General features: G+C 41.5%; 2 protein-coding genes across 2 annotated transcripts; one reads left to right on the top strand and one right to left on the bottom strand.

Moving 5' to 3' along the window:
• Positions 1 to 524: 524 nt before the first annotated feature.
• Positions 525 to 14206, bottom strand: LOC114361718 (ATP-dependent RNA helicase DDX42). The gene is made up of 14 exons (XM_028316859.1): positions 14199 to 14206; positions 13361 to 13601; positions 12523 to 12679; positions 11834 to 11973; positions 11422 to 11521; positions 11140 to 11271; positions 9902 to 10076; positions 9144 to 9240; positions 8433 to 8583; positions 6510 to 6703; positions 4348 to 4457; positions 3592 to 3736; positions 2891 to 3062; positions 525 to 948 (listed from the first exon to the last, which is right to left on the bottom strand). Exons 1-13 carry the CDS (start codon positions 14204 to 14206, stop codon positions 2931 to 2933), a joined length of 1782 nt encoding a protein of 593 aa, XP_028172660.1. The 3' UTR covers positions 525 to 948; positions 2891 to 2930.
• A 100-nt stretch (positions 14207 to 14306) lies between these two features.
• On the top strand, positions 14307 to 20180 carry LOC114361717 (probable multidrug resistance-associated protein lethal(2)03659; the record flags this gene model as incomplete). Its single annotated transcript, XM_028316858.1, has 7 exons — positions 14307 to 14498; positions 15455 to 15627; positions 16224 to 16340; positions 17070 to 17178; positions 17921 to 18030; positions 18919 to 19018; positions 19934 to 20180. Coding segments are annotated over 7 exons (837 nt in total), but the record flags the coding sequence as incomplete, so codon positions are not given.
• Between the last annotated feature and the right edge of the window lie 4860 nt (positions 20181 to 25040).

Raw genomic sequence — 25040 nt, 5'->3', positions numbered from 1 at the left:
GACATTGACAATTAACTATCCGAACTATCATCGCATTATTTTAATATTTTAGCACAGGAATAATATCATAGATATACAGGGTGTTAGGTAAATGGGTATATGAGCCGACACTAGCCCATGTTAACATGGTCATATAAAGGGTATGGTGAAGTCAGTAAATTGATATCTTCATTTTAACTATTTTAATTTTCATACAAATCGGATTTTGTAAAATTTATTTTGTATGAAAATTAAAAAAAATTAAATCATGATATCAAATTTCTGACTTCACCATACCATTTATATGCCTATGTTAACATGGGCTAGTGTCGGCTCGTATACCCATTTACCTAACACCCTGTAGATTTACTTAGCTCATAGTACATTATTCTAAGTGCAACCTTAGCACTATGATAATATTGATCGATGAACGAGTATAACCTGCCACAATATGAAAAAAATCTTATGGATTTCAGACTTTATGTCCACACCATAAGGTTCAAAAAGTTCACAATTTACTTATCGTATCGGCGTCCTTTTGCGAAACAAAAGCCCTAGTGCAATACACTATTTATTGTAATTGTGCTAAGCTGTCTGTGATCCGTCTGCTCGTTTGCCTCTTGTCACATAAAAAAAAAAAAAAAAAAAATAAGCGCACTGCACCCGCCAATATTTCGCGCGCAATACGACTATCACGTGATCTAAATAAAAAATATCCCTGAATTTACTTTGACGTTTAACTTTTATTATTACTAGGGTTTTCACTAATAACGCGCTCTTGCGCATGCGCTCGCTCAGGGTAACAACTGAATGACGCAATGGGTTAACACAATTTTAAACTTTATTGCCTAATGATAAGGTCCAATAGCATGCCTTTAGCGAGGCTATTCCCAGCGGCTGCGCTTGCCACTCTTGCGCATGAATGACGCGACGGGTTAACACACAATTTTCAACTTTATTGCCTAGTAATTAAAGTTCAAAATCAATGAAACATCGTGACTTGGTGTGCTATATCTATTCCCAGCGGCTGCGCTTGCCACTCTTGCGCACGCGCTCGCTCAAGAAGACAACTGAATCACGCAGCCGGTTCACCATCCAAGCAATAATTACCAAATATTTTAAACTTTATTGCCTAACGTTTAAAGTCAAAATCAACAAAACATCGTGACTTGGTGTGCTATATCTATTTCCAGCGGCTGCGCTTGTCGCTCTTGCTCATGAATGACGCGACGGGTTAACACACAATTTTAAACTTTATTGCCTAATGATAAGGTCCAAAACAGTGTTGGCAAAAAGTTAATCTGATTAATGATTAAAAATTAATGATTAAAATCATAATCATTTTTTTTTTATTATGATTAGTTAATGATTTTGATTTTGATTAAGATTAATTAATCATAATCATTAATCGTTAATTTGATTATTTGATTAACTATCTACTATTTTCATAAGAAAAGGGTTGGGAGTGTATGAAAAGGTACCCGCGACTTATAAAATATCTAGCAAAGGGGGGATCTGGAGTTGTACTGTCGTTTTACCAAAAAACTGCGTCAATTTTCACTACTCTAAACACTTATCGCACTAGTTTTGTTTCTCACAATTCCTTCTATTCTTCCGGTATCCTCCAGCAAAATTGGGTCAGGATAGAAGTTAAACGGGCTGGCTGACGATAGGGGAGAAGTCCCCCCAAAGGTAGGCGCAAGCGTGGGCAATTCAACGGAAAGGTGGGGTTACTAAACTAGGACGTTTTGTGTGTTNACCTGTACTATTACTTATTCTGTGCTGCAGGGCTGTTTACGTAGTTTCTTCAGGGTATATCTGTCACCGTCGCTCATACTGGCACCTCGCTTTGCGTGAGAGGGATGGCAACTTCGGATAACGTTTTTCGGAGTAACCCCGCTGAATTGCGCGACGGCTTAATCAAGCAATGGGAATATAATTACCACATATTAAACTTTATTGCCTAATGATAAGGACCAAAACAATGAAATATTGTGACTTGGCGCCTGTCTGTTGTGGCGGACTCGCTCGCTAGGGAGACAACTGAATGGCGCGACGGGTTAACACACATTTTTTCAACTTTATTGCCTGATGATAAAGTCCAAAACAAAACATTGCGACTTGGTATGCCTTTACCGTGGCTATTCCCAGCGGCTGCGCTTGCCGCTTTTGCGGACTCGCTAGCTCAGGGAGAAAACTGAGGCCCCTCGCCCACGGCGACTTTTTGTAGCGATGCAGTAGCGAAGTGATTCTGTCGCGCGTTCGCATCGATACAGTCGCAATGCGGTCGCTAGCTGTGTGCAGTGGCGGCGTAGCATGGGTTGGCACCCGGAGCGATCCTCCCCCCAAATATTTTAAACTTTATTGCCTAATGATAAGGTCCAAAATAATTACAAATTGTGACGTATCATGCCTTTAATGCGACTATTCCCAGCGGCTGCGCTTGCCGCTCTTGTGGTCTCACACGCTTAGGGTGACAACTGAATCACGCGTCGGGTTAACACACAATTTTCAACTTTATTGCCTAGTAATTAAAGTTCAAAATCAATGAAACATTGCGACTTGTTATGTTATAACTATTCCCAGCGGCTGCGCTTGCCACTCTTGCGGACTCGCTAGCTCAGGGAGACGTGACGGGTTAACACACAATTTTCAACGTTATTGCCTTATAATAAAGTCCAAAACAAAACATTGCGACTTGGTGTGCTATATCTATTCCCAGCGGCTGCGCTTGCCGCTCTTGCGCACGCGCTCAAGAAACAACTGAATCACGCGACGGGTTAAATAAGCAATTTTAAACTTTATTGCCTAATGATAAAGTCCCTGCCTACTGTGCGACTATTCCCAGCGGCTGCGCTTGCCACTCTTGCGCATAATTAACACACAATTTTCAACTTTATTGCCTAGTAATTAAAGTCCAAAACAAAACATCGTGACTTGTTATGCTATAACTATTCCCAGCGGCTGCGCTTGCCACTCTTGCGGACTCGCTCAGCGCGGTCGTCGGGCGCGGCGGGGGCGTTGACCCCGGGCTGGATGCTCTGCAGCGTCTGCTCCCACGAGTGGTCGGACGACGCCGTGAACTGCAATGAACAGGTTTATTGAAATAAACTAAACCATTGGTTTATTTAAAACTATAAAATTAATTATGAATCGTCTGTAGCGTACTCTCACGAGTGGTCAGAGGATGCTATGACCTGGAGAGGACAGGGCAATTGAAACAACCGTCAAAATTTTGAAGTTATGAAGACAATGAGATTCGAGAGGTGTATTTGCGCTCACCAGTTCGCGCTATTGACGAGTAAAGATTTGCCCCTCGCCAGTGGCGCGAACTAGTAACTATAAATAATGACTGTAAAAAGTATAAGACGTTTTGTAATAGACAATTTTTCAAACTTCACGACATCTATCAAATTTCAATCAGTGACCATTTAATTCCAAAACAACAATAGATACATATTTATTTACGTTTCACGTTATTACGTTGGTAAATTGACAGGTGAATTGACAGCTGTCATCATTGACATTCGATAAAATCTATGCCGAGCTGCGTTGTCTCCGTCATAACATCGTCCCTTCCCGCTTCCTCTCCCTGTCTCTTTTCCGTCTTACCTGGTTATACTGCGAGCGGAAGGCCTGCTTGAGCGAGGCCAGGCGGTCGGTAGCAGGCCCCCCGGCAGGCCGCTCGGCGGGCCCCCCGGCGGGCGCGCTGGGCGCGTCGTCGTTGTGCTGCGGCAGGCCTGGCCGCTCTTTGTACCTACAAAAAAATATGTTTGTGGCTTTCTTTTTCGGAAGTTTTAGCCACATAAATCACATAAAAGCATAGACTATGAGTCACTGCTTTCAACTTGGAAGTACCGGCATATGAATTCAATTCAGATACCACAAATTACGTTTATTGACAGAAAAGAGACAAATAGGGATTAAGTTTTCATAGTTGAGTAATCAGGGTTTAGTTGTCAGAGGTCGAGTTGTCGGGAGGGGCCGTTGCCAGGAGTCAAACATTCGGAAGTCGAGTTATCGCGGGCGAATTGTCAGGGGTCTATTATTATTCTGTCTAATGGCTTCAATGGAGCAAATTTGAAGCACATTATAAGATTAAGGGCTGATTTTTCAATCGTCAGATATCTTTTAACTGAAGAATAACCTTGTCATTTTGACATATTTCCCATAGGAAAACTGTCAATGTGCCAAACTTACTCTTCGCGTCACAAGTTAAAAGTTATCCGACGATTGAAAAATCAGCCCTAAGTTGTCATGAAGTCGAGTTGACGGGATTGAGTGGTCCGGGTCGAATTCTCTCGTGTGCTAAATTGTCGTGACTCATTGACATGACAGATGACGTCATAATAACACATTTCAACTCACCCTAAGCCGCAACCGCCGACGTTGAGGTTCTTGCCCTTGCCTTTCTTGAAACGCGACTTGCGGAACCATGCTGACTGCATCGCCAGGTTTAGGAGTTCTTCTGGCACCTCCTAGAACACATTAAAGAAAGAAATATTTTATTTGGTTTACAACTCGGCACTATAAATGCAAACTTTATACTTAAAAATATATTTTTCGAAAATAGTTTTCAACAGAATTTTTGGTCTCGATATTGTCACGGTCATAAATGACACTGGTGTACACCATAAAGAAAGAACTATCGAACAAATGTTAGAGATTACAGGTCTTTGAGATGACGATTTCATACCAAATCACACGAAATTACTGGGTGACCTGTAAACTGGACTAGTGGTGGCCGGCAAAGCCGCTTTTACGGGGCTCCCGAGCCTCATGCTGTGGCCACTGTAGCTACATACCTGCTGCGCGCCCTCCAAATTCTTCAGCAAATGTCCGGCAAAGTCGCGGTCGCGGTGGCGATCGAACAGCATGTAGGCGGCTACTGCAACTCTCTAGTAGCGAGTAGGACAGCCAATGAAGCGCTCTAGCAGCGTATAGTCGGGGACGGTGGCGATGGGGCAGCCACTGTGGCTACAAACCTGCTGCGCGCTTTCCAGATTCCTCAGCAAATGACTAGCAAAGTCGCGGTCGCGGTGGCGGTCGAGCAGCGTGTAGAAAGCCACTGTGGCTCCCCTGTCTCTTGCTACAGCCACTGTGTCTAGGCTACGTACCTGCTGCGCGCCTTCCAGATTTCTCAACAAATGTCCAGCGAAGTCGCGGTCGCGGTGGCGGTCGAGCAGTGTGTAGGCGGCCATTATAGCACTTTAGTAGTGTGGCGGCGATGAGGCAGCCACTATGGTATACCTGCTGCGCGCCCTCCAAGTTCCGCAGCAAGTGTCCGGCGAAGTCGCGGTCGCGGTGGCGGTCGAGCAGCGTGTAGGCGTCGCCGCGTCGAAGTTACTGTGGTAGGTACTCTAGCAGTTTGTGGGTGGTCACTGTGATTCTCCAGCCTCTTACTATGGCCACTGTGGCTCCCCAGCCTCTTGCCATAGCCACTGTGGCTATTTACCTGCTGTGCGCCCTCCAGATTCCTCAGCAGGTGTCCAGCGAAGTCGCGGTCGCGGTGGCGGTCGAGCAGCGTGTAGGCGTCGCCGCGCACGCCGGCGCGGCCCACGCGGCCCACGCGGTGCGTGTGAGTATCATGTCGAGGTTACTGTGGCACTCTAGCAGTGTGTAGGCGGCCACTGTGGCTCCCCTGTCTCTTGCTACAGCCACTGTGGCACCCCTGTCTCTTGCTACAGCCACTGTGGCTCCCCTGTCTCTTGCTACACCCACTGTGGCTCCCCTGTCTCTTGCTACAGCCACTGTGGCTCCCCTGTCTCTTGCTACAGCCACCGTGGCTCCCCTGTCTCTTACTACAGCCACTGTAGCTCCCCTGTCTCTTGCTACAGCCACTGTGGCTCCCCTGTCTCTTGCTACAGCCACTGTGGCTCCCCTGTCTCTTGCTACGCAACCCGGCGCGACCCACGCGGCCCACGCAGTGTATATGTGTATCGATGTCGAGGTTACTGTGGCACTAACAGTGTGTGGGCGGCCACTATGGCTCCCCTGTCTCTTGCTACAGTCACTATGGGTAGGTTACATACGTAGAAGTCCGGCGAAGTCGCGGTCGCGGTGGCGTTCAAGCGGCGTGTGGGCGGGGTCAATGTAGCACTCTAGCAACGTATAGGCGGTGGCTATGGGGCAGCTTCTGTGGTTATTTACCTGCTGCGCGCCCTCCAAGTTCCGCAGCAAGTGACCAGCGAAGTCGCGGTCGCGGTGGCGGTCGAGCAGCGTGTAGGCGTCGCCGCGCACGCCGGCGCGGCCCACGCGGCCCACGCGGTGCGTGTGCGTGTCGATGTCGCGGTTATTGTAGCACTCTAAGAGCGCTTTCACATTAGGGCGTTAGTAGCGCGACTGCAGCGTTACTGTGGCACTCTAGCAGTGTGTAGGCGGCTACTGTGGCTCTCCAGCCTCTTGCTATGGCCACTATGGCCACTGTAGCTACATACCTGTGACCAGCAAAGTCGCGGCCGCGGTCGAGCATCGTGTAGAAAGCCACTGTGGCTCCCCTGTCTCTTGCTACAGCCACTGTGTCTATTTACCTGCTGTGCGCCCTCCAAGTTCCGCAGCAAGTGTCCAGCGAAGTCGCGGTCGCGGTGGCGGTCGAGCAGCGTGTAGGCGTCGCCGCGCACGCCGGCGCGGCCCACGCGGCCCACGCGATGCGTGTGAGTATCGATGTCGCGCGCTACCGTGTAGTTGATGACGGTGCGGATGTGAGGGATGTCCAGACCGCGCGCTAGAGAAATTCGAAATTCAAAAATGTAATAGGTCCTTCTCACACAAATGATATGTCCGATTTAACAAGGTCTAAACCACGATAATAATATCATACAGTATTGTAACTTCATATAAACCGACGAAACGCGAGTTTTCCTTCGAATTTCAAATCACGGGACGTGGTCGAGATCCAAAAGTTAGGGGTGTCGCGAATGTGCCGAACGGACGTCGATGGCCTAGTGTTGAAAATGACTACGGTAATTGAATTTGACTGACCGTCAACCGACCGACTAAACGATCAAATTTGTCAAAAACTAGTCATTAACTGTCAGATATGGTAATTTTCAGTCAGTTTGATTTGAAATGAAAATTATATTGTATAAAACCAGCTTTGGCCCACGACTTCGCCAGCCTGAAATTAAAGTAACAGGTCATTATGATTAGTAGATTCAAAATTATTTTAGTATATTTTTTTTAAATTAAATCTACTAATCACAAAACAACCCGTATTTTTATCCTATTCCATTCACAAAGTATTTTGTTTGTCTAAATAAAAAAAAATTACAATCACAAAACTAGATAGAAATTCTAAGTAGACAGATGTAATTTGAATGGGTACTATAGGTGAGCAGCCCTATCGCATGTTGTCATACCGTGACGTACCGCGGGGCTGTTGACATTTATTTAAAAAATATGGCCGAGTTGGAATACTGTATAGATAGTATTACCGTATCTAAACATTCCTATAGCCATTCCATAACCAGGTTGACGCCACTGTCGAGTAAGGTCCTATGACTCGCCCGTGACGCAAACTGGTGATTGAGAAATATGTGATGCCTACATCCTACTTCTTCAGCGCTCACCAGTTGGGGCCACTGTTTTAACCACAAGCAAGTGACAGGAATAGTCCTTTCTAGTATGGACTCGCGACTGGTGAGCGCAATCAAGGAAACTCCAATTGAAAATCCATGACAGAGGCCTTCACGTGGACGACTCAACTAAAAAGCGAAGGCAGCAGAGCCGGAAGACGTAGTGTGGGCAAGCCCCCCACTAGGTGGACCGACGATCTGGTGACGGTCGCGGGAGGTGCCTGGATGCGGGTGGCGTAGGACCGGTCGTTGTAGAAACCCTTGAAGGAGGCCTTTGTCCAGCAGTGGACGTCATTTGCCCGAAACTAACGAGGCAGTAAACATAAAAAGAAACGCACCAGCGATGTCAGTGGCGACGAGTATATCGTTGTCGCGGTGGCGGAAGGCCGTGATGACCTGGTTGAAGTTGAAGACACCTTTCGCACAATTTAAGGGAGAGGCTGTGGCAGTAGCGTGGGTTCTTTTGACTCGCGTCGTGTCGTGCCCCTTTTGGTGATTGGTTTTTAGTGGGAAGGCTCTGTTCTCCTAACAGAGAGAGTCCCACATAACCCATTGGTTCCCCCAGGCCATTGGGTGAATTTTCCAGTCGCACAAAAAAGGGTGACAAAACTCATGTCATTAATTACGCAGTAGAACATGTCATACGCACCGGCGACGTCGGTGGCGACGAGTATATCGTTGTCGCGGCGGCGGAAGGCCGTGATGACCAGTAAGCCTTGGATGCGCGCCGCGATAAGCTTTTATCGCATCATTTATCGTCTAAAATAATTGATAAGATTTTATCACGGCGTGCATCCTAGCCTGGCTGGGTGGAGACGCTTAAAAAGCGAAGGTAGATAACGAAACATGTTTTTACGATGTGAAGCATGTCATACGCACCAGCGACGTCGGTGGCGACAAGTATATCGTTGTCGCGGCGGCGGAAGGCCGTGATGACCTGGTTGCGGTCCGCCTGCTCCATGTCTCCATGCAGCAATAATGCGTCGTGCTCCGCCGCCCCCAAACTCGCTGCCGTCTGCTCTGCCTCCAGCTACACATACATACACATTAGTACAGGTCTATTCCCACCGCTGCAACTCCTGTGTAGCCAGGATCTACAGCTTGACCGCCAATAAAAACCCAACCAGTGAGGGCCAAGTTCGTCCCGGCGGAAAGTTAAACTGTCATTGGACCCGCAACGAAATTAATAAGAAGAACATAGGAATTCGAAATTAAGGTTCGACTTCCCTCCATTGCAAAGAGGATGACAAACAAAATTAGTAGTTACGTTTAATCGGTAGAACTGTGTTCAAAGTCAAAGTTTTTTTATTCAATACTTTCCAGGGCACACACTTATACACGTCCCTAATGGTCTAAACGGGTCTCTCGCTTATAGACAAGCAGTCTCACAGCCGCCTGAACAAACTCTATGTCGAGATCATTCAAAGATTGCACAAAAGCGACACTGCATGTCGTGGCACAGAATATTATTTTATTAATCTTAGTAGTGTGTCTCTTTACGGTAGTATTATGACAATCCATCCTACTTCTTTTTATAATCAATAGGACGTAGACGCAAAAAGTCAATGAAATTTACCTAATATAGCATACCTTTTTTGTGACGAATATTAGAACACTGCCGGCTGACAGGAACTCCACCAAATGCTTAAGTAGCCACGTCCATTTGTCTTCTGGTTTGGTGAATATCCTGTGTACAAAAAAATATTTATTTATTTAACCTGTGTACGAATTTTATGTCAATTATTTGAAACGTAACGTAAACTTAAATGGTAGGTGGGTCACATAACTCATAGAACTAACCGCCGTTGGGGCGGTAAAGTTCTTGGGTGACGACCACCGACTAAAGGACGGAAGCCTCTCGGTGGACTGCCGATCGGGTGAAGGTTGTTAAAAGAACAATGCGGGCAGTGCTAATCAGTTGTTATGGAAATCATTTTGTCCAGTCATTATCATCATCATCATTTCAGCCATAGGACGTCCACTGCTGAACATAGGCCTCCCCCATAGCACGCTGTTCAATTTTGGGCTTCTGTATAAGGCCTATAGTGAGAGGCCACGTTTCCGAGCCATAAGTCATCACTGGTAACACACATTGGTTGTAGACTTTCGTCTTCAGGCACTGAGGTATTTTGGACGAAAAGATGTTGCGTAGTTTCCCGATGAAAACCGAAAAGATGCTGTGTAGTTACATTTTGTCCAGAAATGAACCGAAATTCGAACGAGTAGGTCAAATTTGGAGACATAAGCGATGAAATTTATGTAGTGGGCTTGAAGTTTCCAGAATCTTTCTCCGACCTGGCATGCTACGTGACGAGGTCAGACGTAACCGGGACGGGGCCGGGACTGACCTGGCGTGCTGCGTGACGAGGTCGCTGGCCTCGCCGGCCGCGCCGTGCTGCACGCGCACGGGGTCGTGCAGCGCGTCGCGCGCCAGCCGCTCGATGCGCCGCGGGAACGTCGCCGAGAACAACAGCGCTTGGCGCTCGGGTCGCACGTGTGCGCAGATCGAACGCACTTGAGGCTCTGAGCACAAATGATAAGCACGAACATTAACCAACTTCATATTAACCCCAAAAAAATTACAAGAAGTCACACGTTGGGCGCCACTTATGCACTTTGGCGCCCAACCTGTAGCTTACGTGCGCGCAGATCGAACGCACTTGAGGCTCCAAAGGGCAGAGAAAATAAGCTATTTGATAACATTATTAAGCTTCAGTGGAACCCAAAAGCGACAAATTACAAGAAGTCACACGTTGGGCGCCACTTATGCACTTTGGTGCCCAACCTGTAGCTTACGTGCGCGCAGATCGAACGCACTTGAGGCTCCAAAGGGCAGAGAAAATAAGCTATTTGATAACATTATTAAACTTCAGTGGAACCCAAAAGCGACAAATTACAAGAAGTCAAACGTTGGGCGCCATTTATAATTTTACTTACTGTAGCTTACGTGCGCGCAGATCGAACGCACTTGAGGCTCTGACTTCATGTTAACCCCAAAAAAATTACAAGAAGTGACACGCTGGGCGCCACTTTTGCACTTTGGCGCCCAACCTGTAGCTTACGTGAGTGTAAATCGAACTTACTTCAGGCTCTGACTGGCATTAAACGTTAAACCAGTTGATAACATTAATCAAGTTCATTTTAACACAATAAACGACAAATTACCGGAAATCGCACGTTGGGTTGGGCGCCACTTATACACTTGGCGTCTTGTGCGCGCAGATTGGACGAACTTTGGACACAAACGATAAGCCAGTAGATAATTTAACCAACCACAAAAAACAACAAATTACAAGAAGTCACACGTTGGGTACCAGTTTGAAATTTTGGCGCCCAACGTGTAACTTAAACTTGAAATTCAAATGACGCATCTAATCATCTAATGCATTTTACTTCGTATATAATATGTAGTTTCGTCACCTATCATCATCATCATTTCGGCCACGGGACGTCCACTGCTGAACATAGGCCTTCCCTAATGATTCCCACATCACCCGGTTGGTAGCAGCCTAATCATCATCTATATTCAAGACTTATTTTAAAGATATTAAAGCTTTCTAAACAATATGTGCCATAGAAAACTTACCGAAACCCATGTCGAACATTCTATCAGCTTCATCAAGTACTAAATAAGTGACTCTCTTCAGGTTAGTCGCCTTACATTTGATTAAGTCTATGACGCGCCCTGGCGTGCCCACCACAATCTCTGCTCCACCACCTACAAAAAATAATACCATTTATTTATTTATTTATTTATTCATGAATAGAACCATATCAATGAAAGTGCCTAAAGATCTGTACCAAACGTTAAGAATATTCGCTGTAACTTTATCGGGCGTAAATAGCATAATTATTATAGTGAATTCACCTTCCAAGGCTTTGGTTTGCTCCCATTTGGAGCCTCCACCGTAACAACACACGCATCGTATGTTGTACACTTTGCCGAATCTTCTGGCTTCCATATAAATCTGACAAACAAAATGCATTTTACTAAAGTAAACTTTTACTGATTGAATCTAGAAAGTGCATTTTAATATTTCATTAAATATTATTTTTTATTAAAACTACTCAACAGTCAAATGAGCTTACGCACACGTATAACGACATATTTATCAATGCAAAATATGTTTAATAAATGACAGAGTTTAAAAATCAGCTGAATTTAACACCTCATTAAAGAGAAGAGTGAATGTAATGACTATTAATTAAAACTTATAAAAAACACTAAAAATTAATTTATACTTGCTAATTTTTATAGTTTTCCAATTTCATAAGGTTACCTGTTGCGCCAATTCCCTGGTAGGGGCCAGTATAAGCCCTATGGGTCCGTCTCCCGGCGCCAGTTCCTTCTGGTCCATAATGTGGATGAGAAGTGGCCAAAGGAACGCGGCCGTCTTACCGGAACCCGTGCGAGCAATACCTAAGGATTTGAATCGGATTTAGAACCAGAATGTGACAGTCAGGAATTGATTCTTCTTCTTCTTTCTGTTGATGACTGTTTCCACTGCCAAGTCACGTGCTCAGCTGACTATTTGCATTATTATTTCGAAATAGAATGTGACAACTAATAGTTATGTTTGCATTCATAGCGGTTGTGAATCTACATTATTGTTCGTTTTTTAAATTCCCACACATCAGGTATTTTAAAATAAACTTTGTGCCTCATACATTTATAAGGTACAGAAAAACACGACGCAATAAATGCGCAGGAGTGTACGAGTTCTGGCTTCCTAAAACTGTGTTATTGCAAGATGATCCTATGTCTACAAAGTCAAAATTCCTCTAATGCATGGTGCTTACAAATCGTCCAATATAAATACATAGTGCACACTTTAATATCTCTACTGCACAACACAAGTACACAACACACCGCGAACAACCGTCATTATACGAATTGGATAACCATTCCTTCTTCCTGATCATTGTAGTGTGACATGATTTATAGCAATATGAACCTTATGTCCCATACCTATAAGGTCCCTGCCAGACAAAGCCGCAGGCACGCCAGCCGCCTGGATGGGTGTCGGTGACGTATATTCAGATTTCCTAATCGCCTTCATGAGTTGCTCGTCGAAGCCAAGATGGGCGAAACTGCTCACTGGCTTTGGCGGGTCTGGGCCAGTTATCTAGTGGAAGGATAAACACATTTATTTTTATCATTAATGGTGCTAAGTTTGTTTGCATATTTCAGCGTATAAACACTTTTTTCTGTGAATAATCTTTGTTTAAAATCGTTGATAAAGTTCTTAGGTTGACAATAAAGAGCTTGGTTTCAATTTAATGAATATCTTCTTGGGGACTCTGTCCCTATTGGATATTTAAAACCATGATATTCAAAACTTATTAAACTCAAGTTGGGCACCCAAACCCAACAGGGTATAACAAATATTTGACTACTAGCGGCCGCCCGCGCGCGTACGTTACGCGTGGATCCCGTTTTACCCTCTTAGCAGTGGAGTTTCGTAAAATCCCGTCTTAGTGAGCTGTTAGCACCTACGTTCTAAAAGGAACCCCCATTCAAAAGTCAAAGTCAAAGTCAAAATTTCTTTATTTGTTTGGACTAATAAATAGTTCTTACAAATCGTCATTTTGCTCTTAAGGAGCCTCTACATGTCTCATAATCTTTTTACCCTACCAGCGCTCAAAATTTTAGACTCCTAGTAGTACTTGTAGTTTCAGAGATTTCGTGATGACTGAGTGAGTCAGTGACCTTTCACTTTTATAGATAGAGATTAAGAGTAATTATTAAAAAAAAAACTAGTAATAAAAGTTAACACCATGTATTGTCAAGCTTAGCTCTTACTTACCTTCACTCCCAAATTTTTCTTGAGCTCCTCAACCTGCTCTGGGGTAAGTTTCTCAATATCCTCATGAGGGGTGTAGAAGTTCTTTTCAAATGGCTCATACACTATCTCAGAGTGGTCTATAGGAGGTAGTGGGTCAATGAACCTCTTTTTAGGGGGAGCTATGGGGTTGCCATCCTCATCGTATTCTATTTCTATGTCTGAGCCATCATCACCAGTGTTGAGAGGGTTTTCTTCCATATATCTGCAAGAATAATTGTAAGTTTAAGAAAAGTCAGATTAATGGAAGGCTTAATAAAAATATTTTGGATTTGATTTTGAAATATTGTTACTGAGAACCTATACTAGACTACAACCAGCAATTTTATAGTTTGAAGTTTTGTCTAAAATTATTCCTTATTAATATTATTTTCATTCCAAAATAATTACTTTCACATTTAGACGATTATCACACTGCACCGCGCTCCGCCGCGGTCCGCGTGATTACATATAAAAAATCCCGCGCGCAGACGCGTTGTCAGTGTGTTGTGCCGCGCGTGTTTCTATACAAACTGAGGTACTTGCATACAATGATTAAATCTGTCGTCCCGCGTACCGCGGCGGAGCGCGGTGCAGTGTGATAATCGCCTTAGAAAAAACATTTTTATTCAAAATCTTTTTTATTAAATATTCCAACCATCACTGAAAAATTCTTCATTGAAAAGCAAAATCTAGTTCGTTCGTTCGTTCGTNACAGAACGATAAGGATGGGTAGCTTGGGGTCATTGGACGAAATTCTACGTGCTCCCGGACCAGACTATACAAGAAAAAATCTTTCGTTCTTAACGTTTTCGTTCTGAACTTCGCCATTCTTGAACTAGTTCTAGCTAGACCAATATAGGAACTTCCTATATACATAGAACTAGATTTAGTAATTAGATTATTTGACATAATCGTGTCTTATATTTGTTCTAGGTTAAGCCACGTGACAGGCTCAGTCAAGGTGGACGGCGTGACGGCCGACGAGGCAGGGCTGCGAATCTGGCGGTCCCGACTGTGCGCGCTGCCACAACGGCCGGCGTTGTTCGCGGCCCCCCTGAGGGATAACCTGGACCCCGAGCAGAGGCACAGCGACGCCGAGATCCACAGAGCGCTCGCGCAGGTTGGCATCCGTTTGCATCCTTTTGCATCCGTTTGCATCCTCTTACATCCTCCTGCATCCTCCACTGACTACAGCTTCTAGCATCCTCCTGCATCCTCAACTGACTGCATTAGTAAATAGTTTGTTATTGCACAACAATTACTAATAGTCCCGTTTGCCCTTCATACTAAGCTATCTTCTACTGACTACATCCTCTACCGACTGCATCCTCTTACATTCTCCTGCATCCTCCACTGACTACATACTCTCGCATCCTCCTACATGACTACATCCAGCTGCATCCTCTTGCATCCTCCACTAACTACATCCTTCTGCATCCTCCTCTGACTACATCCTCTTGCATTCTACTTCATCCTGAAAACGAAAATGTAGTTTTCTTAAATCACGTTCTTGTCACATTCTCACTGATTTCTCTGACAGACGCCCGTTTTCAGTTTTTCACCATCAATCGGTAATTTTTAAGTGACCCCTATGAAAACAAAATTCTTGTTATGTGTTAACCTAGGGGTCACTTAAAAATTACCGATTGATGGTGAAAACGGGCATGAAACTCACATTCTAACATTAAACTCTCTCCCTTTACATTTTCGTCAAACTATGTAGGTATAGCCTGGTCCGTGAGCACGTAGAATTTTGTCCAATGTAATTATAAATGTTACTTTCGCGCTCGCACACTCACTGTGGCCGCCCGTCGCACAGTCGCGACAGCAATATAATTACGCGCGAGCGATAAGGATGGGTAGCTTGGGGTCATTGGACAAAATTCTACGTGCTCACGGACCAGGCTTTAGTGGGCAAAAGTAATAAGTAAGTAAGCTAAAAAGGTAGCAGGAAGGCGCTGGATGCAGGCCGCTACCAACCGGTCAATATGGAATTCATTGTTGGAGGCCTATGTTCAGCAGTGGACGTCCTATGGCTAAAATGATGATGATGAAGCCAAAACTCTTTCCTCCCAGGTGGAACTCCAAGAAATGGTGACCAACATGCCAGCCGGTCTCAGCACCAAAGTCGGCGATGGTGGTGGAAACCTCTCCTCCGGCCAAAGACAGTTGATCTGCCTCGCTAGGGCCGCGCTGACCGGATGCACTGTCTTGGTGCTTGATGAGGCTACTGCCAATGTGGACACTGAGTAAGAAAAACCTTGAAATATGATATTTAAAAGGGTTAATTGCGGAAAATATTGATATTTCTTTATAGATCAGAATCTTAACTTTTTTTTCAAATGGTTAAATTGAGAAAATATAAAGCGATGTATGAGATTCGAGCGGATTTAGAAAAAATCATAATCAAAATCAATTTGTAGGTACGCCATTTTTTCCATTAAAGCAAATAGTTCACTTTAATAATAATATACATGTAATACCAATCGACATTTACCTAATCTATAATTTGCATGCTAACTGACATTGGCTAAATAGGACTGCACTTTTATAAAATACCATCCACCACTTATGTATTTACCCTATTTATAAGCAAATAAAGAATTTGAATTTATTAATAATAGATGGCGGTTAGTATCGATGCGGTGATGAAAACATCATCCGCTTTACACTGGATGGAAGTCGAACCCTTCGAACTCCTATGTTCTTCTAATTAAAACTTGATCTACACTGGTTGGGTTATTGGCGGTCAAGCTGTAGATTCTGGCTACACAAGAGTTGCAGGTGGGAACGAGAGGTGGGAATAGTCCCGTGCCGAATTATACCTGTTTAATACTTGTTCCAGGACAGACAAGCACATCCAGGCGACGATCCGAACCAAGTTCGCCGACTCTACAGTGCTGACCATCGCTCACCGGCTCAATACCGTCATGGACTACGACAGAGTCATCGTCATGGACAAGTGAGTTCTTCCATAGACTAAAGTGAGAAAGTTAGAAACATTTGCCAGTCTTATGCCCGTTTTCACCATCAATCCCTAATTTTTAAGTGATCCCTATGAAAACAAAATGCCTGTTATGCGTTACCATAGGGATCACTTAAAAATAAGGGATTGATGTTGAAAACGGGCATTAGACGTGTGTCAAGATGTTTGCAAAGACTTGAATTAACAAAATTGGTTATTATTATTTACACGATTCAACAATAAAATTCCAAAGTACAGCATTTTTACAAACACACTTCATTCTCAGTGGCGTAACTATAGGGTGGATGCAGTCTAGGATGGTACATATCTGCCCTGTAAGTGCATTCACTCTCGCCCTGAAAAGGCCCGGATTATATTGTTCAGGAAAGACAGCAGCAGGCAGCGAATTCCAGTCCCTAAAGCCCGGTCTGCGAGCACGTAGAATTTTGTCCAACGACCCCAAGCTACCTTATATTATACTATACCTTATATATATATATGTATATATATATTATACCAACATCCTTATCGCTCGCGCGTAATTATATTGCTGTCGCGAATGTGCGACGGGCGCCCGCAGTGAGTGTGCGAGCTGTTAAAGATAGCAAACAATATTATAAGCTGTAACTTTTTTTATTAAACTGATGACACTATTTTGTATACTTTTCTCATACGTTGAGTTTTGGGATACAAAACCACATCTTGTGTTCTGTTTTCATATCTCAGGGGCCGAGTGGTGGAATCAGGACATCCCTTCGAACTCCTCACGCAGTCCAACGTCCAGGCCAAACCTGACGCGGTACCGCTTAGGAGGTCCCTTCTATCCAAGAGCTCGGTAAGTACTTAGAATTAGTGCCTTTCTTTTCAGCAGAGAGACGTCCACTGCTGGACAAAAACCCCCATAAAGGAGTGAGATATTTACTATCCAAGAATTGAGTATGTATTCTACTGAATACATATCATCTACTGGTGATAGGCTTTGCTTTTTAGCAGTAAGACGTCCACTGCTGGACAAAACCTTAAAGGAGTGAGGTCTTTACTATCCAAGAACTGGGTATGTAGTCAGTAAGTGATAGGCTTTTCTTTTTAGCAGAAAGACGTCCACTGCTGGACAAAAACCCACCAAAATGGTGAGGTCTTTATTGTCCAAGAAATTACAGTTTAACTTTCCCTGGGACAAACTTGACCTTCACTGGTTGGGTTATTGGCGGTCAAGCTGTAGATCCTGGCTACACAGGAGTTGCAGCGGTGGAAATAGTCCCATATCCAATAACTGGACATGTATTCTATAGAATAGGTCTTCCTTTTTGGCAGACAGACGCCCACTGCTGGCCTAATACCTTTTAAGGATTAGGATATTTACTATCCGATGTATGCTGAAGAAAAAAGAAAGTTCCTTTTCAGCAGGAAGACGTCAATTTCTGGACAAATGCCCCCTTGAAGTATTAGCAGGTATGCTGCAGTATAGGTCTCCATTTTCAACAGAAAGTCCACTGCTGGACAAAGACCTCTCCCAATGTCTTCCAAAAATATTAATTTTGTTACAATTTATTCTTAATAAATTATTTCTCCCTCAGGCACCCTTAGCCATTCCAGAAAATTTCGCGTACGACCCTGAACCGAGGCTCGAAGATCAGAACGAGACGGTGCTATTGTCAAGGGAAAGAGTGCGAACGTATTCTAACAGGTAAGTTAAAAAACTTATTTTATCTAAGTGATGTCAAGATCAGGGATGTTATGGATATCCGTAACTGTAACCGAAACTATCGGATATCCGAAATAAAAAAATATCCGTAACCGTAACCGAAACCCATTCAAAAGTTTCGGATAGTTTCGGATAAAGGCGGAGTCTAAATCTTAGTGTTTTTTAATATTTGTTACTTGTCTGGCATTCCCTGACACAATCGGATATCCCCGCCTGTTTTACCATTATCATAGGTGCCCTCATAGTACCTACATAAAGTGCCTATATGGGTCGCGCAGCATCTTGCCATATGAATTTTACATTTTTTAAATTCTAAAATCCGTAACCAAAATTATCCGAAACTTTCGGATAAATGATTTTATATCCGTAACCGTAACCGAAACCGGCATAATATTATTCTAATATCCGTAACCGCATCCATAACCGAAACTTCATATCTATAACATCCCTGGTCAAAATAATATGTTTTTGGTAGTACCCATAGGTTTTCCTCACAAAGTTTCACAAACGTTATGGAAATCATTTTTGAACAGTTTTTGCAAAATTATCCATTTACAAATGGGCGACATTTTTCGAAGCGAATTCGAAATTTCAACCGTCACTTTGTCTGCGGAGGTTGGACAGCATCTATTAAGTTCTTGCAACTCACGAAGCAAGGCGTGTGAACTTTACTTGTGTGTGTACGTGTACATGCACATAACGATAGTGTAATGTCTGTCAAAACTTTTGAAACACGAACAGTAGCGAGCCACCACACGTGTAAAGCTCACTCGCCTTCGTGAATTGCAACAACTATACTGAATTTGAATCAAGTTTCGAACGTTGTTTTGTAATTTAGACCTTAAAGACGTCATATTGCTTTGTTTTTAGGTCGGAATCGAACGACCAAGAATGCACGGGCATATTCAAGGCACTGGTGGAGCAGACTGGTCGGGAGACAGCCGCCATGCTTTACCAAATGGCTGAAGAAGTAAGTTCTTTTACAAGATTCTATTTATAGCTCGCCCTGCGAGAGTTGAGGCGAACACATACTCACACTGATGCAATATTTGAATACAGGGGGCTTAGTGCATAAAGATGATATACCTTCGGAATAGAGCAACAACTGCGAACTGTCAAACGAAACCAATTTTGCATGACACTGGTATTTCAGCGTCAAGATTATTTCACTGTTTTGTACAATAAATCAATCACTGAAACAGTCATCACGTTTCTGAAGCAGTTTTTTCATAGACATCCACGATTTCACTCACGTAACATCTGAAAATACGTATATCAGAGTTCAAATTTTCAGCGTGCCACTGCGTGCCTCTGAACTGTCAAATAGTTAGAAAAATGCATCATCATGCATCTCTTTTTATCGCACAGTGTTGCTGCTAGTGACATCTCGCTCGCTCAGTTCTTTGTTGCTTTATTCCGCTAGATATATTTACCTATTGTACATGTTGCGAGTTTACATCAAACAAACGTCTTCGCTACCGACTGCGTAAAAAATGACATAATTATGACGGATTGTACAGCGCCCCTAGCGGTTACTTTCAATAACTAAAATCTTCATAGATTTTTTTGACGCACTCGCTTACTTACGTTGACGTTCAATGCAAACTCGCACTAACCACAATGGGCTTTGTTTTTTCAATACTTACGTTAGCGTAAACGTAATATAATATTTATGGAGGGATTTTTATTTATTTAAGACTCATATGCACATAAAATACAGTACATAAGCCGAACTTAATGCCATTTGGCATTCTCCTTCAGTTAACCTTCGGGCCGAACTGAGAGTAAGGGGTACAAAATTAATGATTTTCAAACTAAACAAATAAATAAATAAATAAATAAAAACTTTATTGTCACTGTCTTTATTTGCATTATTTTGTTTCAGAGCTACAAAAATATGTTAAAGAAGAAAAATGCTTAGAAATCTACATCCTATTCGACATTCCATCTACCAGTGATTCTGGTATTTATTATACAAATCAGTATTACCATATACTTAAATGTTATGTATCACGAATTTAATTTTGCGCGAATGATTATTTTTTGCTGTTGCAATTGATTTTTTTTAATATCTATCATTTATTTGAAATCGCAAGTTTTCAATATTTATGTATAGTCTGGTCTGCGAGCACGTATAATTTTGTCCAACGACCCCAAGCTACCCATCCTTATCGCTCGCGCGTAATTATGTTGCCGTCGCGCTCGCACACTCACTGCGGGCGCCCGTCGCACAGTCGCGACAGCAATATAATTACGCGCGAGCGATAAAGATGGGTAGCTTGGGGTCATTGGACAAAATTCTACGTGCTCACAGACCGGGCTTTAGACAAACTTAAAGAGGTGACATTAGATTTCGCTATGAATGTACTATTGACGTATAAATCGAAAGATAGCGCCATCTGCAATTTTGCGTTTGCTATCATCGCAGCGAAAGAAGCGCGTCATAGCGAACATTGTTTATAAGGCTGTATACCAGACCCAGTGATAGGAATAAAAAAGTTATTATAGGTCTAGCTAGTGCATAACGCCCGTATTCACAAACGATGCTTGCTTAAGTGAAGCAGCAAATCGAACGCACAGCGTTGAATAGAGCTCTGTAACTGGTTCATGTGTCACCCTGTGCGTCCACGCGCACTGTGAGACCTCATAGTAATGTTTGTGAATACGGGCGTTAGTCAGTTAGTGCCTGAGGTATGGCAGCGGCAGGGGAGGGTGTTTTTATAGCGTCAAACGTCAGCAAGACTTCAAATCTTCATTCTTTAAGGTCTGTCACGTCATAATATGTCCTGTGCCGATCCCATACCTCAGGCACTGACTGAGTTAAACGGTAGATCTATAATATAGACATAATTTTAAAACTATTATTACAGGAATAAGGCGATCTACACTCAACATCAAATAAACCGCACCTTCCGCGACGCGAACTTTAAAGATTTTCTTTTGACACAATCATGGTGCCCCAACAATATTGGTGTTATTTGAAAGCCCAATAAATATCCTTAAATAAAAACACATTTAATTTTTTAATAAATGATTAACATATACCATAAATGGACTTGAAAAAAGACCTCACCTTGGGCTCAGCTCTGGGATCAATAGACCAAATTGTATGGTTATAAAACCAAATAATGATCACACGTATCCTCTTTAACAGATTCATAGCGATTAATCCCAACTTAACAGTTTTATAGCCATCAAATTTGGCTCAAGCGTAACTACCTATTTTTTGAAGAAGTGACCCTGGATCCTTCAAAAGACACATTTTTGGGGGTAAAAACCTTTCTTTTAATGAAATGAAGTTTAGAACTAGGCTTTTAAATGGTGCCAATATTGGTAGGAAGTGGGGATGCATACGTTTGAAAGTGCTTGTCGCAGGAGGTGCGATTTATTTGCTGTCGAGTGTATTTCAAACAACACTTATTGAGTAAAAACACTAAAAATTAGATACTTTTGAGAGCCTTTTCGTTCTTATCGTTACTCGAATTATAATAGAGAATGTTATTTTATATTTAATGAGCTACTTAAATTGAGTACTTACAACTGTCAATTTTGTACTTATGATAAATACTTAACATCACATATTTATATTTCTATATAGGGTTTGTATGAAATCTTGTATTTCATTCAAATGTATTCGATTTATATTTATTACTGCCGAATTTGAAAAAAATACCAGAGCAATTGTTTTTAAAAATAATTAAAAATAATTAAATGTACGTCTAGTGACTTACATTATACACAAAAAAATTGTAATTCAATTTACAATTAAAATTAAGACTTCGTCTCATTCGATACTTAACATCGGTAGCAAGTACACACGGCCACACTGTTAACTATCCATTTCCAATTTTGCTCTCGCTCTCATCAAATGGTGATTCTTTGCGATAGAACGAAACGACATGACAGGCAATGCATAGTTAACACTGTTGCCGATGGTACATACCAAAATTTTCTCGAATTTTGAACTTTGTGTCTTTAAGATTAGGCTCCAAATTAGATGGATAAAATCCAACATTGACTTGCTACCACTTTACAATACAATTATTCAGACAAATAAAACCTGACTGAATTTTATACGTAGCAAAAAAGTGATTTTTATACGTAGCTTCTATAACTGTGCCTTTATTGTTTCATACAAGTAAGTCAGTCAGTATAATTATCTTAGTAAATGTCAAGGTAAACCAATTTTCCTAATAAATAACTGTCCAAAAATACAATTTTAGAATATAAAAACAAAAATACTGACTTTAATTAAATGTACACAAAATGCATATAGATCGTTTCATCCACGAAGACGCGCCCCACCATTTTTTGGTCTCGGTCGCGCGGGGTGCGGGGAGTTTGATCCGAGCAATCCGTAAGGCATTATTTTAGTGTGCGTGTGCACTCATGGATGATTTAGCGTGTACCGATAACACTCAAACATTAGCGGAATAATGGTGGGGCGCGTCTTCGTGGATGAAACGATCTATACTATGGTGATCGTACTTAATGCCTTATTTACTTAAATGTCTTGTAGCTGTGCAATATACATTTGAAAGACTTGTCTAGCTTGTTAATAATTAATATCAATTAATTGTCAATTCATATATAATTATACGCATGGTGCATTTTAATTGGGTGCTTCCATTTTTAGCATGTATAAGTTATGTGCAGTCAACATCAAATACCTAGTTCGTGACACCCAAAGTAGCTAAAAAGTTCGCAACACGTCTTTGATACAATTGGAATAAGGTAGTGTTGTCATTTTTTGCCCACTTTGGATGTCACTAACTATTTGTACTGACTGTACTATGATGTGATAAATTAATACTTGCACGTTTTGTTCAGTTACTAATTCGCACGTAACGCTATTAGTGAATATAATAATTAAATCGTTTGTATACCATATTTCGGATATTGTCGCCATTGTATAGAAGTACTTGATAATTTTAAAATTGGTGCTTGATATAAAAATGTGCACAAAAAATGGCATCTAACTATTGTTTATATTGAAAAATGAGCTAAGATTTTTGTCAATTACATATGATTATCTCGATTAATACATATTTTAAAAAATCCTATGTTACCATCATATGGAATAAGCTTGTATTCTGAAACGGTTTTCAAGTAAGTACGCAATCTACACTTGAGAGTAGATTTAAGCCTGGGCTTGACTTTAATATAGAAATTCTACCAATATACAGGGTGGAAACGTTAAGTGATCTCACTCGATTATTTCTAAACTATACAAGATATTGAAAAACTGGTTACTGATCCTGAAAGTGCTTCATGAGCTCTTTCAAACGGTACCAATAATAGGTTACAGAATAAACTATATCTATCTGAAAATTCAATGTTTCCAGCTTCCATACTAAATGTATGCCAGACACACAATATTAGAAGTGTAATTTTTTTTATTTAATAATAAACTCTTAAAATACACTCGTAAATTGTATTATTATTTAAAATGATTCATGGAAAACATTGGTTTTAGGCTTTACTTGCTATAATATTGTCAAGAGATGAGTGTCATTACTGTGGTAGTACTAAATGTATGGAAGAAGGAAACATTGAATTTTTGGATAGATCCAGTTTATTCTGTAACCTGTTATTGATACCATTGGATAGAACTTGTGAAGCACTTTTAGAATCAGAAATCAGTTTTACGATATCTTGTGTAGTTTTTAAAATAATGTGACTTTACCAAATGTATGGAAGCTGAAAACATTGAATTTTCGGATAGATCCAGTTTATTCTGTAACCTATTATTAATACCGTTTGATAGAGCTCATGAAGCACTTTCAGGATCAGTAACCAGTTTATTGATATCTTGTATAGTTTAGAAATAATCGAGTGAGATCACTTATCGTTTCCACCCTGTAGAGTATTGGGACTTTACTAGAGTTCATGATCATTACGTTTATTTATGTTTTGAATGTAGATAGAAATAATGCCAGCCTGTCACTTAGAGTAGGCGCACACCGTTGATTTTTCGTCGGCCGATAGTTTAGTCGGGCAGTTGATCAGTATGGGCATGTATGGGAGTGCGCACACTACGCCGATTCGATTTGGCCAATTCTTCATACAATTTAAAATCGGGCACAACTATCGGCCAACTAAAAATCAACGGTGTGCGCCTACTCTTAATATTACAGTCAGCGTCAAAAAATGACAACACTACCTTATTCAAATTGTAACAAAGACGTGTTGCGAACTTTTTGGATACTTTGGGTGTCACGAACTATTTGACGATGACTGTACAATACTTACTTCTTATTATTTTTATTTTTACATTTTGTTTTTAATAACAAAAAATATGTAAAAAATTGTAAACCCCTAAAGTGCAACTTTTATCTTTAAACGATATGTGATACTTTGAATTTTACCAGTATTTTTATTTTGAAAATAGGTAATTTTATTTTATTTGTAATTTTGATTAGCTAATTTGGTAGTTCTCCTACATAGCTTATCTCTTTCTTACTCAAATATTAGAAATAAATGTCAATGCAAAAAATATGTAATTTTTAATGTAAGCGTTATATTTTCTTGCCATAAAGGGGAATTGCCTATAATCAAAGTTCTTTTTAATTATTATTCGTCAATTAAACTAATTATGTATGTATAAATATTTACTATTATAGCAATTATTGTTTTAAATACTTTAAGAATGTTGAACCAGTACAGTCATTGATGAAAGTGAATGAATGTTTCATAGTTTTTCGCGACGACTGTACTTTTACAACGGCAAAGTATTTTGTGATATAGCGAATGAATAAATAATATTTTTTAATTGACTCGAGTTTTTAATTTTTCGGAAAACATCTTCACTGTAATAATTTACGACACATCACATAAGAACATAAGTTCGGTGGGATGAAAAAATCAAACAATCAAACTCATACAATACTTTATTGCAATAAAAAGAAACAGGAAGAAAAACAGTAACATAATATTAATTATACAAGAAAATAAATTATTTACAATAGCTCTGTATATTCCATGATTCAAGA

This window comes from Ostrinia furnacalis, unplaced genomic scaffold (genome assembly GCF_004193835.3).
Source record: "Ostrinia furnacalis isolate ACB-3 unplaced genomic scaffold, ASM419383v2 OfSCF5941, whole genome shotgun sequence".
NCBI classification, from domain to species: domain Eukaryota; kingdom Metazoa; phylum Arthropoda; class Insecta; order Lepidoptera; family Crambidae; genus Ostrinia; species Ostrinia furnacalis.
This window is presented reverse-complemented; position numbering and strand designations above follow the sequence as displayed.